The sequence below is a fragment of the Chiloscyllium plagiosum genome, chromosome 4 (genome assembly GCF_004010195.1).
Source record: "Chiloscyllium plagiosum isolate BGI_BamShark_2017 chromosome 4, ASM401019v2, whole genome shotgun sequence".
NCBI lineage: Eukaryota > Metazoa > Chordata > Chondrichthyes > Orectolobiformes > Hemiscylliidae > Chiloscyllium > Chiloscyllium plagiosum.
The window spans coordinates 11,824,705-11,844,743 of NC_057713.1; the positions used below are offsets into that span (position 1 = coordinate 11,824,705).

General features: G+C 43.9%; 1 protein-coding gene and 1 pseudogene across 1 annotated transcript in view; both read right to left on the bottom strand.

Annotated features, from left to right (window-relative positions):
• Positions 1-7,879, bottom strand: part of LOC122548765 — an 18,362-nt pseudogene extending 10,483 nt beyond the window's left edge.
• A 6,440-nt stretch (positions 7,880-14,319) lies between these two features.
• LOC122548844 (leucine-rich glioma-inactivated protein 1-like) overlaps positions 14,320-20,039 on the bottom strand; it is a 29,731-nt gene continuing 24,011 nt past the window's right edge. The window contains exon 9 of the mRNA XM_043687692.1: positions 14,320-15,645. Coding sequence (XP_043543627.1) covers positions 14,825-15,645 — 821 coding nt within the window. The 3' untranslated portion in view covers positions 14,320-14,824. The remainder of the gene's footprint in view (positions 15,646-20,039) is intronic.

Consider the following 20,039-nt stretch of genomic DNA (forward strand, 5'->3'; position numbering starts at 1 on the left):
CTGCAGACCCGCCGGGTCCATCCCTCCCCCCACCCCCTCTCTCACTGTGCAGTGATGTGGTGTGATTGCACTACACTGAAGGTTCTGTTGACGGAATAACATCCTCCCCACGCCCCCAATGCCGCGCGCTACTTTCCCCCTCGGCCCCACGGTCCATACCTGGACTTTCGGCCCGTCCACCCGATCCTCGGTCAATCAATCGCTCGCTGGCTCCCGGTCACTCAGGCCTCCACCTCCTCCTCCTTCCTGAACTAAATCAGAGACAACGGCAACTTCACCGCGTTCACGCGACTTCCGATTAGCGAACAACCTCTGACCTCCCCGAGCTCTCCTTCCGGTTCATGCCCATGACAACGGTTACCAAGGCGACTGCCTCCTCAATCAAGAGCATCTCCTGCCAGACTGACCTTGATGTGTGCGTTGACTTGTGCAAATCACCCAAGAGGCAGGGACGTACGTATATTTTGCAATAAACTGGAGCCCATTATGCGGTGATTTTTTTTAGTTGGGAAAGTGCACAGCAAGATCCCACCAGCGAGGAGAAAGTGAGGTCTGCAGATGCTGGAGATCAGAGCTGAAAATGAGTTGCTGGAAAAGAGCAGCAGGTCAGGCAGCATCCAAGGAACAGGAGAATCGACGTTTCGGGCATAAGCCCTTCTTCAGGAAAGGACCCTCTGCATTCCTGAAGAAGGGCTTATGCCCGAAACATCGATTCTCCTGTTCCTTGGATGCTGCCTGACCTGCTGCGCTTTTCCAAGATCCCACCAGCAGCAAGTTGAGGTCCATCATGGGCCGTTAGCCTCCCAGTAAACGCCATGGTACCCGTGCCAATTTCCAAAATGTGTTTCACAGTTTTCCAACCCACCCGTCCCCAAGACCCACTTCCTCCTTTCCCCTTCTAATCAAATATAAACTGGAGAGAATGTCTCTGTGAAATGTTGTCCTGCTTCAGTGGAAGCATCGTGTTGCACTGTGTGATGCAGCCGCAAAGACAAAACAGAAACAGTAAAACTTAGAAGTTGGTGGTCATACACTCAACTGGTCGTGTACACCTTAATATATTTCCAGTTTCGACCAGCACATTTCCAAGTGTTTCTGTTTTTACTTTCACCCGCCACATCTCCAAAGGAGATGTTTGCCATCAAGAACGTCTCTTTGCATTTCAGAATTTAGAAGTCTCTCCGGTTGTTTTTTTTAGATTAGATTACTTACAGGCCCTTCGTCCCAACAAGTCCACACCGATCCACCGAAGCGCAACCCACCCAGACCCAATTCCCCTACATTTACCCTTTCACCTATCACTATGTTCACTCAATGTGTCAGTCTTCAAAGATGTGCACCACAGAAACAGACCCTTCAGTCCAACTCGTCCATGCCCACCAGATATCCCAACCCAATCTAGTCCCTCCTGCCACAACCCAGTCCATTTCCCTCCAAACCCTTCCTATTCATATACCCATCCAGATGCCTTTTTAATGTTGCAATTGTACTAGCCTCCACCACTTCCTCTAGCAGCTCATTCCATTCACGTGTCACCCTCTGCATGAAAAAGTTGCCCCTTAAGTACCTTTTATATATTTCCCCTCTCACCCTAAACCTATGCCCCCTACCCAAGAAAGCGATTTTGTCTATTTATCCTATCCATACCCCTCATGATTTTATAAACCTTAAAAGGTCACCCTTCAGCCTCCGATGCTCCAGGGAAAACAACCCCAGCCTGTTCAGCCTCTTCCTGTAGCTCAAATCCTCCAACCCTGGCAACATCCTTGTAAATCTTTTCTGAACCCTTTCAAGTTTCACAACATCCTTCCGATAGGAAGGAGACCAGAATTGCAAGCGATATTCCAAAAGTAGACTAACCAATGTCCTGGATAGCCGCAACATGACCTCCAAACTCCTGTACTCAATACTCTGACCAATAAAGGAACGTATTCCAAACGCCTTCTTCACTATCCTATCTACCTGCGACTCCACTTTCAAGGAGCTATGAACCTGCACTCCAAGGTCTCTTTGTTCAGCAGCAGTCCTTAGGACCTTATCATTAAGTGTATAGGTCCTGCTAAGATTTGCTTTCCCAAAATGCAGCACCTTGTATTTATCTGAATTAAACTCCATCTGCCACTTTCTCAGCCCATTGGCCCATCTGATCAAGATCCCGTTGTAATCTGAGGTAACCTTCTTCGCTGTCCACTACATCTCCAATTTTGGTGTCATCTGCAAACTTACTAACTATACCTCTTATGCTCACATCCAAATTATTTATATAATTGACGAAAAGTAGCACCTATTCTTATGGCACTCCACTGATCACAGGTCTCCAGTCTGAAAAACCCTCCTCCACCACCACTCTCTGTCTTTTACCTTTGAGCCAGTTCTGAATCCAAATGGCTAGTTCACTCTGTATCCCATGAGATTTAACCTTGCTAACCAGTCTCCCATGGGGAACCTTGTTGAACGCTTTATTTAAGTCCATATAGATCATGTCCACCGCTCTGCCCTCATCAGTCCTCATTGTTAATTCTTAAACAGTAGCACGACGTTAGCCAACCTCCAGTCTTCCGGCACTTCGCCTGTGACTATTGATGATACAAGGGGCCCAGCAATCACTTCCCTCGCTTCCCACAGAGTTCTCGGGTACACCTGATCAGGCCCTAGGGATTTATCCACTTTTATGTGTTTCAAATCATCCAGCACTTCCTCCTCTGCAATATGGACATTTTGCAAGATGTCACCCTCTATTTCCCATATGGACATTTTGCAAGATGTCACCCTCTATTTCCCTTCAGTATATATTAGATTAGATTACTTATAGTGTGGAAACAGGCCCTTCGGCCCAACAAGTCCACACCGACCCACCGAAGCGTAACCCACCCAGACCCATTCTCCTACATTTACCCCTTCACCTAACACTACGGGCAATTTAGCATGGCCAATCCACCTAACCTACACATTTTTGGATTGTGGGAGGAAACCGGAGCACCCACGCAGACATGGGGAGAATGTGCAAACTCCACACAGAGAGTCGCCTGAGGCGGGAATTGAACCCGGGTCTCTGGCGCTGTGAGGCAGCAGTGCTAACCACTGTGCCACCGTGCCGCCCACCGTAATAACTATGCAAAATACTCATTTAGTATCTCCTCCATCTCCTGCGGCTCCACACAAAGGCCACCTTACTGATCTTTGAGGGGCCCTATTATCTACCCAGTTACTCTTTTGTCCATAATGTATTTGTAAAAACCCTTTGGATTCTCCTTAACTCTATTTGCCAAAGATATCTCATGTCCCATTTTTGCCCTGATTACCCTCTTCAGTGTACTCCTGTTGCCTTTATACTCTTCTAAGGATTTATTTGTTCTATCTTGTCTATACCTGACATATGCTTCCTTCTTTTTCTTAACCAAACCCTCAATTTCTTTCATCATCCAGCCTTCCGTACACCTACTCGCCTTCCTTTCAGCCTAACAGGAATATACTGTCTCTGAACTCTTGTTATCTCATTTCTGAAGGCTTCCCATTTTCCTTTACCTGCGAACATCTGCCTCCAATCATCTTTTGAAAGTTTTTGCCTAATATTGCCAAAATTAGATTTCCTCCAATTTAGAACTTCAACTTTTAGATCTGGTCTATCCTTTTCCATCACTGTTTTAAAACTAATAGAATTATGGTCACTGGTCCCAAAGCGCACCCCACTGACATCTCAGTCACCTGCTCTGCCTTATTTCCCCAAGAGCAGGTCAAGTTTTGCACCTTCTCTAGTAGGTACTTGCACATATTGAATCAGAAAATCTTCCTGTACACACTTAGCAAATTCCTCTCCGTCTAAACCCTTAACACTATGGCAGTCCCAGTCTATGTTTGGTAATCCCCTGCCATACCCACCCTTTTATTCTTACAGATAACTGACATCTCCTTAACAAATTTGTTTGTCAATTTCCCTCTGACTATTAGGGGGTCGACAATACAATCCCAGCCCGGGGCTTTTATTTTGAAAATCTATTATCTCCATTGTTGCTGATAAAATAATACCAAAATGTCTTAGCCATGAATCAGATACAGGTTTATTTGACAAAAGCTTTTGGGAGCAACACAGTCACCCTAAACACTGCTCTCAGCCATGCTGACTCTTTGATTACAGACATCTACAACACTTTTATACACCCAACCACAGCATGATACACAGTTATACATTTCTGTAAGAATGTTCCATAGCTATAACCCAAGCAGGAGCTGTCTTCTGATACTGCAGTAACAGTTGAAATTCCAATATTTTGAGTGAGTGTTTTTCCTCGGGAAGGGTAAAGAACTTCTCTTGCTGTATAAACAGTCAAAAGTTTATTTCACATGCTCCTACAAAGTCATACTGGTCAGTACTTTAGAACATAGAACAGTACAGCACAGAACAGGCCCTTCAGCCCACGATGTTGTGCGGACCATTGATCCTCATGTATGCACCCTCAAATTTCTGTGACCATATGCATGTCCAGCAGTCTCTTAAATGTCCCCAATGACCTTGCTTCCACAACTGCTGCTGGCAACGCATTCCATGCTCTCACAACTCTCTGTGTAAAGAACCCACCTCAGACATCCCCTCTATACTTTCCTCCAACCAGCTTAAAACTATGACCTCTCGTGTTAGCCATTTCTGCCCTGGGAAATAGACTCTATCTATGCCTCTCATTATCTTGTATACCTTAATTAGGTCCCCTCTCCTCCTCCTTTTCTCCAATAATAAAAGTCCAAGCTCAGTCAACCTCTCTTCATAAGATAAGCCCTCCATTCCAGGCAGCATCCTGGTAAACCTCCTCTTAACCCTCTCCAAAGCATCCACATCTTTCCTATAATATGGCGACCAGAACTGGACGCAGTATTCCAAGTGCGGTCTAACCAAAGTTTTACAGAGCTGCAACAAGATCTCACAATTCTTAAACTCAATTCCCCCTATTAATGAAAGCCAAAACACCATATGCTTTCTTAACAACCCTGTCCACTTGGGTGGCCATTTTAAGGGATCTTTGTACCTGCACACCAACATCCCTCTGTTCCTCCACACTGCCAAGAATCCTATCCTTAATCCTGTACTCAGCTTTCAAATTCAACCTTCCAAAATGCATCACCTCGCATTTATCCAACTTGAACTCCATCTGCCACCTCTCAGCCCATCTCTGCATCCTGTCAATGTCCCGCTGCAGCCTACAACAGCCCTCTATACTGTCAATGACACCTCCAACCTTTGTGTCATCTGCAAACTTGCTGACTCATCCTTCAATCCCCTCATCCAAGTCATTAATAAAAATTACAAACAACAGAGGCCCAAAGACAGAGCCCTGTGGAACACCACTCACCACAAACTTCCAGACAGAACATTTTCCTTCTACTACCACTCGCTGTCTTCTGTTGGCCAGCCAATTCTGCATCCAGACAGCTAAGTTCCCCTGTATCCCATTCCTCCTGACCTTCTGAATGAGCCTACCATGGGGAACCTTATCAAATGCCTTGCTGAAGTCCATATACACCACATCCACAGCTCGACCCTCATCAACGTTTCTAGTCACATCCTCATAGAACTCGATAAGGTTTGTGAGGCATGACCTGCGCCTCACAAAGCCGTGTTGACTGCATTTAATCAAGCTATGCTCTTCCAGATGGTCATAAATCCTATCCCTCAGAATCCTTTCTAACACCTTGCAGTGGACAGACGTGAGACTTACTGGTCTGTAATTGCCAGGGATTTCCCTTTTTCCTTTCTTGAAGAGAGGAATTACATTTGCCTCTCTCCAGTCCTCAGGTACGACTCCAGTGGAGAGCGAGGATGCAAAGATCTTCGCAAGTGACGAAGCAATTGCATTTCTCGTTTCCCAAAGCAGCCGAGGACAAATCTTTTCCGGGCCTGGTGACTTGTCAATCTTAATGTTTGACAAAATTTTCAGCACATCAGCTTCCTCTATCTCTATCCATTCCAGCATGCACACCTGCTCTTTTGTAAAGACATAAGCAAAAAACTCATTTAGGGCTTCCCCTACCTCCTCAGACTCCACACACAAATTCCCTATGCTATCCCTAATCGGCCCTGCTCTTTCTTTGACCATTCTCTTATTTCTCACATAAGTGTAAAATGCCTTTGTGTTCTCCCTAATCTGTTCAGACAAGTCTTTCTTGTGCCCCATCCTGGCTCTCCTCAGACCATTTTTGAGCTCCTTCCTCGCCTGTCTGTAATCCTCTAGAGCTGAGCTTGACCCTTGCTTCCTCCACCTTATGTAAGGTACCTTCTTCCTTTTGACGAGAAGCTCCACCACTCTCGTCATCCAAGGTTCCTTTATCTGACCCCTTCTTGCCTGTCTCAGAGGGACATATTTATTCATCACTCGCAACAACTGTTCCTTAAACAGTCTCCACATGTCTATAGTGCCTTTACCATGGAACAATTGCTCCTAGTCCATGCTTCCTAACTCATGTCTAATCGCATCATAGTTTCCTCTTCCCCAATTAAATATTCTCCCATTTTGCCTAATCCTCTCCTTCTCCATAGCTATGTAGTAATTATGAGTCAACTATCCCGGCATGCTTCTACAAATTTAGTCAACAATTCCACTTAAAGTGCTCACACTCTCAAAGATAACATTCTCAAGTAAGTCCAGCACAAAGTTGCCTGCTTGTTTAGCACAAAAAATATTCATTCCATCAACCACCAATGCTCAGTAGCAGCAGTGTATACTATCTACAAATTGCACTGCAGAAATTCACCCAAACCTCTTAGACAGCAGCTTCTAAACCTATAACCACATCCATCTCAAAGTGCTGGAACACCAGCTATATGGGAAAACCACCACGGAAGGGGTCTCTTGGTTCCATGATTGGTCAATAAACACTAGCAATTTGGTCTGGTTCTGTAAGATTTCACACTTTATTCAGTTGTGGCTGGGCACAGGTTGTCCAGTAACACAGAGATTAAACACATCCATGTTCCTCAGAGAAACTGCGCATGGCTTAAGACAAAGACATTTTAATACTTTTTTGAGAGAAGTACAGTCCATAATCACAGAGCACAATCAAACAATTACCAATCAATTTTAATGAACTGACTTTATTGACAGCAACTTAGCCCAATGATATTTCCTGGGAACTAACCTTGTTTTCCAACATCCAAGTACTCCTACGTCGCGAACCCTGTCTCTGCACTTGCAAGGTCAGTTAGGATGGCTAGTAATGTCTTGTTTAGTCTAGTTATTTCTATGCTGTAAAGGAAGCATTGTCTGCTAATCTTTGTAGAGACAGACTGTGATCAGTTCAGCTTTTAGCAGGGTTAAAAGTCATTTTGTGCAACTTTAAGCAGAATTGTCAATTTGCAGCCTAGAAGCCATTTTGTCACGTTATTTGCATTAAGAAGCCATTTTATTGCTACCTATGTTAGTAAGAGCATGTATTAAATAGCTGTTCCTGACTACAACTCATTACTTCAGCGTGTATTCAGATTTCAGCTGCTCATCTCCCCACTTTGGTCATTCCATGACCACACCATAGGATGGGAGGGCACAGATTAGATCAGTCCAATCGAATGGACGCTCCTTTTCCTCCTCCGAGGAAACAGGGGTAGGCAATCGCATCGCCTCACCTTCATTTGGATGGAGAAGAAGCATTTTCTGGGGGGATCCGATGCTGTCAACAGAAGTTATTAGCTTAGCAATAATACATTTAACATTAGCAATGCCAGCAAAGAGACAATTAAAACAATACCAATATACATGGCCAGATTTATCAACCAGTTGTACCATGAGACAAAGCCCCAGTCTTCCCATCCCGCGCCTTTTGTCATCTGACTGTCGAAGGTGCAGATGTTATCTACATGCCTGGTAATATTCTTGATGAGATCAGTAACCCCCATCATGCATTTGCCTTTAACTATGGTGCAAACCCCAACCTACTTTGCAAGTAGGTACTCAAGGGCATACCAGTTTTGTTGGGAAAATAGGTGTAAATCTGAGAACATGTTCTCAACTCCTGCTAAGGCCGCGTTCGTCTCGTTGCCCAAGAGGGTGAGGCTGCAAATGAGATAATTTCGGTTTTGATGGCTAATAATTCCTGCAGACCTATAGGAAAAAGTACTAAGAAATGTGTACCCACAGACTGAGCTTTAGTGGTGCCCACAGCCTTAGCAACCCTCCACTGTGCGCAGAATTCAGGTAAGACTGAACGTTTGACTGGGAGACTCCAATCCCATTCCCAGGGATTTGGAAAGGGAACACCATGGGGAGTACCTAGTTCATCAAGGACAAGGAGGTTGGTTGGTTTGCCTTGGCTGAAAAAATAGTAACCGGGTAATAAGAAGCAGGCCTGTATTTGTGACTTCCCCAAATATATGGGTAGTTGATGGCTACAAAGTATGATTGTCCTGAGCGCTTAGGGTGAAAGCTGTTCAATAAAAAGAGGTGGGTATTTCGGAATACCGTTATTGTCCCAGAATGGTTCCTTACATCCCACAATTGGGAAGATAAAGGTGCCATTAGGGGTCTCATAGTGAAGGGGGGTGCCATTACCCATACCACAAAGGGCCTGAAACCAGCAACATCCAATAGGCATTCACATGAGATGTGAGCCCACATAAGGGAGCAGTAGCGGTTGGTACATTTCATCATAATGCATGGAATAGTCTTGGTCACATTCACATAAATTAACCCCCATCCCTTACTGTTGTAACAATTTGGATAGGCTACCCCAGACTTATTAGAGGAAGTCCATAAGCAAGTAACAGATGGGGATAAGTAATAGTCAACAGAAATATTATGTTCCATAAATATCTTAGAAGCATTCCATACTCCTTCATTGGGGTTTGGGAAGGGGAAAGGGGTCAAAGAGTCTTTTGCTGACGTAAGGGCGTAACAGACCACTTCATCCCAACCAAATATTTTGTTATGACTCTGAAGAAACAGATTGTTAGTGCAAGATAACATTGCCCCCTTTTAGACCTATTTGAATGGGGACAAGTTTACTAGGGCCGCCCATAGCACAACTGAAATCAAACTGGCACACAACACCTTGACAGGATAAGGACCATTCAGACTTGGTCTGTAACTGAACTGAACTGTCTGATCCTCTAGATGCGACAGTCATTCTTGGTAACGTTCCATGCATCGAAGGAATCAGTTTCTCGGCACACAAGGACATCTTTCTGGCATAAATGGTACACAGTCTCTGATTGCTCAGCATCATACGGGTAAACGGTCCCTTCTTGAGCATCAATGCTGGGGATGACAAGTCCATATAGCAGGGTAAGTTCAATCTTCATCATAATGGTTATATCTGGACCAAGAATTGGGATATCTAAAACAGAAGAATAATTACTATTCGAAACATGCAGCTATATCTTAGTAGTCTGGTTTGATTCCGGTTCCTCTTTCAGTTCGTCGTTTCCATCTCCATCATCTCCCCCCTTGGAAGGGACTCGTACGAAGACCTTGCAATGATGGAGATGAACCCAGGCGAAGCGCCCGGCGACCTTAACAACAGTTGGGGTGGTTAGGAGGATCTGGAGAGTTCTTCCCATCGAGGTTCCAGACTGTTCTGTCTCCAATTTTCGATGAGAACGAAAGATGGCCACGAGAGGCTTCTTTTGCAACATCATCAGCAACATGGTTACCAATGTCGACAGGGGATTGGCCAGTAGTATGGGCAGTACATTTGATAACAGAAACTTGTTTTGGGAGCAGGAGTGCGGTTGAAAGATCTGAGACAAGCTGGCAGTGGGAAATGGGAGTACCAGATGATGTCAAGAACCTCTGTTTTTCCAGAGTTATCTAAAATCATGCACAACCCCAAAAGCATATCGGGAGTCAGTGTAAATATTAACACAAACACCCATTCCGAGGATGCAGGCATGGTTCAGGACAAAAAAGCTCAGTTTGTTGGGCAGAAAAGGGAGTCTGAAAGGCAGCAGACTCTAGGACGGAGCCATGGTCATCAACTATTGCACAGCCTGAAAGGTGAGTACCTGTATGGTCAGTACAGGAACTACCATCAGTGAACATATTGATATCAGGATCTGAGATTGGGGCATCCGAAAGATCTGGACGAATTTGGATGTCCTCATTGATGAGGATAAAATAATCATGATCAGGAGCGGATAAGGGTGAAGGGGGATGTGCAAGGAAATCGGCAGGATTAATGGTGGTACAGTACTTAAAGGTCAGTCAGGGATTGTTGAAGAGGTAAACCTCATAACAGTTTTAGCAAATAGCAGTCAAATGTTGAGTTTGCAATTGTCCCAACAGGGCGATTACCGCATGAGAACTGTAGATAACAATGTCCTGCTGAAGTGTGAGGTTTTCTGCGGACTGCAAGCTAAGATTTGGGTGCAACAGGGATGTCCTAAAGCAACAACTTCAAGTTTAGTAGAGAAATAGGCAACTGGGCGGTGTCAATCACCATGTAGTTGAGTGAGAACTGAGGAAGCACAGTCATTTAGAATAGTGCAGTACAGTTGGAAGAGTCTGACATAGAGTAGTCTGCCCAAAGCTGGAGCTTGTGACAAGGCTTGCTTAAGTTAATCGAAGGCTTGCTTTGCCTCTGAGGAGAGGTCGAAGTACCTTCATAGGAGGTAAATGGGGTCAACATCTTAACGAGGAGGGCAGCGTTGGGAATCCATTGTCGGCAGAAGTTGTCCATGCCCAGCCACTGCCATACTTGTTTCGCAGTTGTTGGGACTGAGAAGTTGACAATAGGAGTGATGTGGCTCTGTTCAAGAGCGCATGAGTCTGCAGACAGGATGAAACCTAGAAACTTTACCTGATGTTATGGAATGGAAACCTTTTTTGGAGGTTATACATTGCCCAGGCATTTCAGATAGTTGAGGAGGAGGACGACATCAAAGTGGTTGGATTCTTCATCCAGACTGGCAACAAGGGCGTCTACATATTGGATCAGTGCAGATCCACCTGTGAGGGTTAGAGACCGCAATTGTTTCTGTAAGGCCTGAGAGAAAAGGGTTGGAGAGTGTATGAAGCCTTGAGGTAGTCGAGTCCACCTCAACTGGTGTCCATTAAAGGTAAAGGTGAATAGGTACTGACTTCATGAAGATGCAGAGAGGAAAAGGCATGTTGCAGGTCAACAACAGCAAACAAATTAGCATCTGATGGTACCGAGGCTAGAATATGAGCTGCATTTGGGACCAGGGCATGATGAGGCTGCACAATGGCGTTGATAGCTCTTAAGTATTGAACCAATCTCTACTGGTCAGGCTTGCCAGGTTTTAGGACAGCCATAATTGGAGTGTTACAGGGTGATTGGCAAGGGACCAGAATGCCTTGGTGGAGAAAGTCATCAATTAAAACAGTAAGGCTCGGTATCGCTTGTTGTTTCAGCGGGCATTGGCAGATGGATAGTAGATTAACATTTGGTTTGAGAGCAATCTGAATGAGTTTGCAATCTGTGAGTCCAACACGGAGGATGTTTTGGCCCATACATCAGGGTGGACTAAATCAAAATATCTCGACCTTCATGGTGCCGGAGTGTGGCATTGTGAGAGGTAGTTGGATAGTAGAGGATAGACATCCCTCCTTGGAATGTTTGCAGCTGATAGCAGTGTGGATCAGCCCTGGTGACTACAAGGTGGACCAAGGGGCCCAGGTCCTTAGCTCGATGAGGCGGATTAACCTTCCGGGTGATATGAGGGGCTGAGACCTTGTTTCCACAGGTGAGAGAGTATTTGAACAAAATCTGCTTCGCCTTCTGGACCGGTGACCCGAGCCAAGATCTGTATAGTCCATTCAGTACCAATCAAGTCGCTGAAGAAATCTTTAAGGGATTTGTCTTGGCCTGTCTGATCATAAGCAAGGGTGCTGTGACTTTCAGACCCTTGGGGGTCAAGGTCAAGTGACCACCATCAGGGTTTAGTGGACACGTACAATTGGTGCTCAGCTGAGTTAGAATCAAGTTGGACACCATCATGGAGCAGGCAAGCTTTACTTGGAAAGCACACAGATCTCATCCCATTAGATTGCAGGATAATGTGGTAATGATCACAAAGCGGTGATCCAGGGAATAGCCTTGGAAATAGAGAGGAACTGGATCAGAAAGTGGATATTTGTGTGTTTCTCCTTGAAAGCCAGATAATTTCTTTGTCTCCTTAGAGATTGGAAGGTTCATGTCAGATTTCACAGAAGACATTGAGACCCCTGTGTCAGTCAGAAAAGGATACCATCTGTTGCCAACTTTAAGTAAAGCTGTGGGTTCCTGCTTGGAAGACACAGACTGTAAGGGAAAGTTACCTAGTCATTGAGAAAAGGGGTTCTTTTGCAAAACATTAGTGACTCATCCTCTGCCTCTTGCTTGTAGCAAAGGGTGATATTATTAGAGAATTTCCCCCAGTTGTCAGGGGTCCTGAGGGTAATTTCCATATGTGCTTCCTTAATTCCCCCCTTTTTGGCAATTAGAGGCACAATGAAGAGGGTGGCCACAGATAAAGCAGCCTCGGGTTGGGCAGTCACGAGCCCAGTGATATGGATTGCCACAATTAAAACAGCCCTGAGGGGACTCCCTGTGAGCGGCCCTTCAGCCACGCCCATGACTGTGGCCTTGAATGGGTGCAGGGCCGCCACTGCAACGCACAGATAGTTGTTGAGAAGTCTCCTCCTGGGCAAATTCTGACTTTACGTGGGTTGGAGCTTTGTCTTCGCTCAGATATTTCCACAAAGCCTTAATAGAACGATGGAGTTGATTAGGATTAGCATCGACCCAGTCCAGGGTGTTTGTCTTGACCGCTGTAGCGACAGAGGGTGGCAGACAGTTTAATAACATGGAGTTATATAGAGATTGACAGCATGAAAATACAAGGCTTGATCCCCAGAACAGGACTCATAGTATTCTTGGAATCATTCAAGGAAATCTTCAGCAGACTCCTTACCTTGGGGCGAAATTTGAGTATACGGGTAAGATCAATAGGGTTTGCAAGTATGGCGGATGCAGCAGTAAGGATATCATCCTGTTGCTGCTGATTGTGAGCTATAGCATTGGAGAGGGCAGTGAAATCATTGTAACCAGTGCGTTCAGTGAAATGGGCATATTCAGTACAGGTAAGAATTTGTTGAATAAGGGCCCAAAGGTCCTGGGCAATGCCATCATAAACTTTAATTATGCTGTTTAGGAAATCAACAAACTGTTGAGGAGCCTTGGATGCCGGTATGGCCCATTACTGAGAATGGACATAATTTCATGGGGCTTCCACGGACAATAGACACAGATACTGGTGTTTTGACCGGGAGCACCAACCCAAGGGTTTGGCAGTTCTCTCATAGGGAACATGCCTGATGCAGGTATTTTGGCTCCCGAGTCCTTGGAAGAGGAACTCAATGGGGTTTCTGATTGTTGAACAAGTTGTTTTTTAGAGGATTGGTGAGCTTTTGATTTTTGTCGACTGCGAGTGTCCTAAGCAACAGGGTTAGTAAACTGAGGAGGGGGTGTGGCAACAGGCGTGCCTACGGCAGCAGCATATGTCTGATGATGAGCCGCAGTTGCCGAATTAACAGGAACCTGAACAATGGCAGAAAGAGCAACATTAGCGGGGATAAATCCAGGTGGGAAAAATACAGGTCGGCGAGAGGGGAACAACGGGAATTTGAGGGTTAGGTGGAACAACAGTTTGATAAGCAGGAGATTGAACAGTCTATGGGGATACAGTTAGGGCAGGGGGCGCTTGGGGCTCTGGAATTGCTGATTCAGCAGGGGCTGAAATAATGTCGGGGGGGCGCATTAAGATTCACTTGCAGGATAGGTGGGGGTTGGTGTGGGGGTAGGGGAGGGGGTGGTGGTGCAAAGCATAGATAGGAACACCAATCATCTAGGTCGGACTTTTCCTTGTCTCCCATGCCCAAATCAAAGCCAGCCATCGAACTGCAGTTCTTTTTGTTTACCAGTCACTGGTGACTTTTCCTTGTTTCTGTTGACGTTTGACTCAAGCACGTTCATTTTTGAGGACCTCAACAGATTTCATGGTACCATCATTAGTTAATTCAATTTCCAATTTGGGTGGCAATATCCTGCCAAGAGCGCAAAACTGATTCTTTATGGCTTTCATTACAAAATTGCCGTCACAGTCCAATCAATTCTTTCATTTTAGAGCCCAAGTTTCATCACCAAATCAATCGCTGGGCTGATTTAACCAATTGATTACCTTTAGGGCCACCTTGTGGCCACTGCTCATCACCCAACGTCTTACTTAAGGCGCCAGAAAGTTCCCGCAGGCTTTCAGTCTTCTCATAGAGAAACCATCAATAAATTCATTATAGACTTCTGCTTGCTAACTGTTTCAAAATCATAAACATATATCTTGGGAAACAAGCATATTTATTGAATATAAACAGGAACAATCAAAATCTTCCATTTAATATTTCTCACATTAGTAAAGAGAACACTATCCTTCGGAAGTTAATGGTGTGAAATAATTTTTGTTAAAAACAGCACAAAAATGTAAATATTTTATTTGTAAGATTGTTCATTCAGTAGAATAAATAAATGAAAATGTGCATCTCAATATTGGCTGTAGTAACAGGTATGATCACAAATATTTACAGCTTGTATCAGCAAAGTACAACAGTTAATTGCTCACTGTGTCACGGTAAGAGTTCAGAAACCACTATGTGTAATGCAATTGAAAACTGGGAAAATGAACACTCGAAATAGAAATATTTTTCCCAATAAACCAGAACCTGATAGCATTCATTGCGGAACAATGATAAATCATGCATATGTTTCATTATCATGTCCATGTAAGTATTATTACCCAAAGCTGCTTTTAAGATGTCATTTCACTGATTCTTAAATAGACTTGAATGTTTTCTCATATTGTGCTCAAATCAATGGTGATATGTTTGTATATTTGTGTATTTCCTTTGAAACTTGAGCTGAACATGAACTCACGATTGTCTGTCACCACATATGTAAATGATCGTGGAGCCTGGATGTTTAGTTCTTGGAATTTTACAAATTTCTCTTTATTGTTTTCCCAGCGGTAGATCTGGGTGAAGGAGTAGTCACTCCCAAGGATAGCGTATTGCCAGTCGTTTACTCTGAGGGGTTGAAAAACCATGGCACCACGGGAAGGAAAGGATTGTTTCACCACAAACCGGGAGTTTTCCCATTTCATCATTTTGGAGTCACCTATGAATCTGTTCAGGCAAATGTAGAGATCATCATTGACAACAAAATGTTTCACTGCATACACATCTTCCATGTCTGGAATATCCGTGCGCCACACAAACTCCTTCTGACTTTTACTCCACTGGAAGATGACAGGACGTTGGGAGCTACTTGACAAGATTAAATGTGGCTTGTTTGCTATTTCAAGGTATTCCACATCTGTGTCTCTGAACCAAGAATGTAGACTCTGATGGGAGTAGAAGCCATTCCCATTCCACTTGTACACAGTAGTTGACCCAGCCTTTGATGTGTCTGCAATCACAAAGTACCTCTCTCCTTCTATTTCAAATGTTTCAATGTCATTGGGTTTTCTGATTTTGAAGTTGTCCACGTCTTGCATCTTGATCAACTTGTTGGAAAAACTATCCCTTTTGTAGATATGGGAGCCACCAAACAGCTGGGCCACAATAACAAACAGCTGAGCATTAATGATCAGTGGTTTGCAAAACACAGTGGAGCTGCCTACATCAGGAGAAGGAAGGTTAGTTATTAATGTGCAGAGAGAAAAAAAAGGATCTAACACTTATCATTGTTCAGGCTGTCATTTTTTTTGTTGGAATAATTGGAATAGGGCCCCAGAATGGGGAAAATATTTTAATAATTAACAGCTTGCATAGAAAATGTCTTTAAAGCAGTAAAGTTACCCAAGGATGTTAAAAACAAAATTTCACACCAATCCAGATTTAAAAGTTGGAGCAAATTATAGCAGAAGCTGGAATCTGTGCTGAAAGGAACAAATGCTGGAGATCACAGTGAGTCAGACGGCATCCACGGAAAGAGAGTAAGCTAATGTTTCTTGTTCTCTCTCCATGGAGGCTGCCTGACCCACTGTGATCTCCAGACTTAAAAGGTCTTGGTCAAATACACAGGTTTTAAGAGCATCTTTGAGAAGAAAATGAAATAGAGAAACACAGAGGTTTAGGGAAACATTTTTAGAATTTAGGATATGACAGAGCACTCAAAATTAGAGACAGGGAAGAGGCCATCATTTGAGGAGCACAGCGATCTCAAATTGTCAGGCCTAAAACTGGACAGGTTACTATAACAACTTGCATTTACATGCACAACCTTAAACAAAATAAAATATCTCAAGATGATTCATGGGAGCATTTTAATATGATATTCGAACCCTAAAAGCAGACTTTAAGAGCATATGACCAAAGGTTTTGTCACTGAGGTAGGTTCGAAGGAGTGTCTTAAACAATGAAAGAGAAATTGCCATCTTTAGGGAGGGAATTTCAAAACTGAGACCCAGGCAGCTGATGCTATAGTCACCAAGGGTGCAGCAATTAATTGGAAATATGCACGAGTCAGGAATTAGAGGGATGTAGGTTCAGTTAGAGGGCATGTTTGGCTAGAGGAGGTTACAGAGATAGGGAGGGATGAGGTCATGGAATGATATGCAAACCAGGACAAGAATTTTAAAGCAGAGGCATAATTTCATAAATCATGAGGTAATGGGTGATTTCATGTGAGAAAAGAGTACATACCCTCTGCATGAAACAAGGACAGTTAATATGCAAGTGAAGCAAGCAATTAAGAAGGCTATCGTCCTGATAAGCATGTAGAAACAAGACAAGAATATTCACCCTTTCAAGCCTCATGCTATCATTCAATAGCATCATGGCTGACGGAACACTTCAATGCCTTTTATCCATTCAATCCCAAAACCCTCTGCACCCATTGGTAATCAGAAATCTCTCAATCTTCACTTTAAATAGACTAAAAAACTGAGCTTTCACAGCCCTCTGGGGACAGAATTCCAAAGATTGGCCACCTGTGAATAAAAGAATTCTCATCTCGGTTTGCCACTGCATCCCTATTTTTAATTGCAGGTCCTGGTTTGAGACACCTCAAGCAAGGAGACATCATATCTGCATCTAACCTGTCTATCCCTTTAATTATTTTGTAGGTTTCAATGAAATCACCTCTCATTCTTTGGACGATATGAGCTATAGGGAGAGGCTGAACACGTTGGGACAGTTTTCCCTCAAGGGTTGAAGGCTGAGGAGTGACCTTATAGAGGTTTTCAAAATTATGAGGGGCATCGATAGGATAAATAGACAAAGTCTTTTCCCTGGGTTGGCGGAGTCCAGAACTAGAGGGTATAGGTTTAGGGTAAGGCGAGAAAGATATAAAAGTGACTTAAGGGGCAACTTTTTCACTCAGAGGGTGGTACGTGTTTGGAATGAGCTGCCAGAAGAAGTGGTGAAGGCTGGTACAATTGCAACATTTAAAAGGCATTTGGATGGGTATATGAATGGGAAGGGTTTGGAGAGATATGGGCCGGGTGCTGGCAGCTGGGACTAGATTGGGTTAGGATAACTGGTTGGCATGGACAAGTTGGACCGAAGGGTCTGTTTCTGTGCTGTACATCTCTATGACTCTATGAGTCATTCCTGGTACATAGAAGATGCTTGTGGTTTTTGGAAGTCAGGCAAAGCCTGACATCTTTGCAACAGTTCCTCAAGTGGCCTTGGCCCACCCCATATTCAGGTGCTTCATTAATGATCTTCCCTCCATCATAAAATCAGAAGTGGGGATGCTTGTTGATAATCGCATAAGTTCAGTATCATTCCCGACTCCCCAGACACTAAAGCAATCCGACTTCAAATGCAGCAAGAATGGATGATATCCAGGTTTGATTGTCAAGTGGCAAGGAACATTCATGTCACACAAATGTTGGACACTGACCATTTTCAACAACAGAGAATCTAACTGTCATCCCTTGACATTCAATAGCATCACCAGCACTGAATCCCTTTATCAATATTCTGGGGCTTACCATTGACCAGAAACTGAACTGGACTCACCAATGGCCAGGAATCCTGCACTGATTCCCAGATCCTGACTACCAAGGCACAAGTCCCAAGAGTTTGGTGGAATAGTGTCCACTTGCTTGGATGACTGCAACTCTAACAACATTTAAGAAGTTTCATATTATCCAGGACAAAGCAGCCTATTTGAATGACACCACATCCACAAACATCCATCACCAGTGCTGAATAAAAACAGTATGAACCATCTACAAGTTAGTGAGGACCGATGGAGCTACTGAGTCTGAAAGAAGGCTTCACAAAGATGTGGTGTGGGTTGCAGACCACAATGAAGAAGTTTCTGGTCCCATGTTTACACTGATCTGGTGCTGACACGACTTTCTTTGGAGTTAGGCCCTGGGTTTATAGCCGCCATCATTATAGGGGTCAATGGCCAGGGAGGCATCTGTTTTACTCCTTCTATAACTTGACTGATGTGCGCAATCTTTTTCACCTTATAACAAAATTGCACTAGAGAGGGTGCAGAGGAAATTGATGAAGATGTGGCCAAGTTTGGAGAAATTCAGCCATAAGGAAAAATTGTACAGGTTGGGGTTGTTCGCCTTGAACAAAGGAGGCAAAGAGTAGATTCGGTCAAGATAATATAAAAGTGGTAGGGGCATGAATAGAGGGATAGGAAGGACCTTGGCAAGAAGGTTAATGACTAGAGTACATGGATTTAAAGTGATGAGTAGCAAGATTAGAGGGGAGATTAGGAAATGTGGTTTCACCTGAAGGGTGTTAGCGATCTGGAATTCACTGCTTGAAGGGGGAATAGAGACAGAAAACCTCAACTATTTTAAAAAGTGCCTGGATCGGTACCTCAATTGTTGTAATTTGCAGGACTATAAATGCTGGGAAGTGTGAAAAGACTGGGAGGCTTGATTTTCAGCAGCACATACACAATTGGCCATTCTACATTGCTCTGCAGAAGTTCACCAAGGCAACTTAGACAACACCTTTGAAATCTGCAACCAATATCATCAAGAAGGGCAAAGGCAGCCTATACATGGGACCACCACCACCCGCAAATTCCCTTCCAAGACATTCACCATCCTATGTAGGATTTATATTGCCATTCCTTCAGTGTTACTGGGCGAAAATCTTAGAACTCCCTCCCTCACAGCAAATGGACAGGAGGAATTCAAGAAGACAGTGCTCCACTATCTTCTCAAGGGCAATTCATGATACGCAATAAACACTAGCACACATATCAATGTCTACATTCCATCAATGAATAAAAATCTCTTCAGCCAGAGGTGTGAATTGTAATGTTCTCAGCCTCCTTTGGATTCCACTAGTATCACACATTCTATTCTTCATCCAGTTCGTATCACTCTACTTGATATCAAGAAACAAATCAAGGCATTGGATACTGAAAAGACTATGTGCCCTGACAATAGTACTGAAGATCTGTGCTCCAGAATTTGCCACGCCCTTAGCCAAGCAGTTCCAGTAAAGCTATAATGATGACAACTAGCCAGCAATGTGGAAAATTGCATGGGTATATTCTGTATACAAAAACAGGACAAACCTAACTTTGCCAATTACTGGGCCTTCAGCCTATTCTTGGTTATCAATAAACTGATGGATACTGTCAACAACAGTGCTATCAAGCAGCATTTGCTAAGTAATATCCTGCTCACTGCCCACAGAAGCTAAATTTGTATTCCACCAGGGCCACTCAGCACCTGACCTTATTACAGCCTTGGTTCAAACATAGACAAAAGAACTGAACTCCAGAGATGAGATAAAAGTGACTGCCCCTGACATCAAGGCCATATTTTCACCAGACATAGCATCAGAAAGCCCTACCAAAACTGGAATCAATGACTCCAGAATCAGAGATTAACTCCCTGCTGCTTGGAATCACACTTAGCAGAAAGGTGGTGGGTCAGTCATCTCAGCTACAAGACATCACCGAGTCAAAGTCTTGAAACTCCCTCTCTAAAAGCACTATGGTGTACTGCAGCAGTTCAAGAAGGCACTTCACCACCACCTTCTCAAAGACAATAAAGAATTTATCATAAATACTGACCC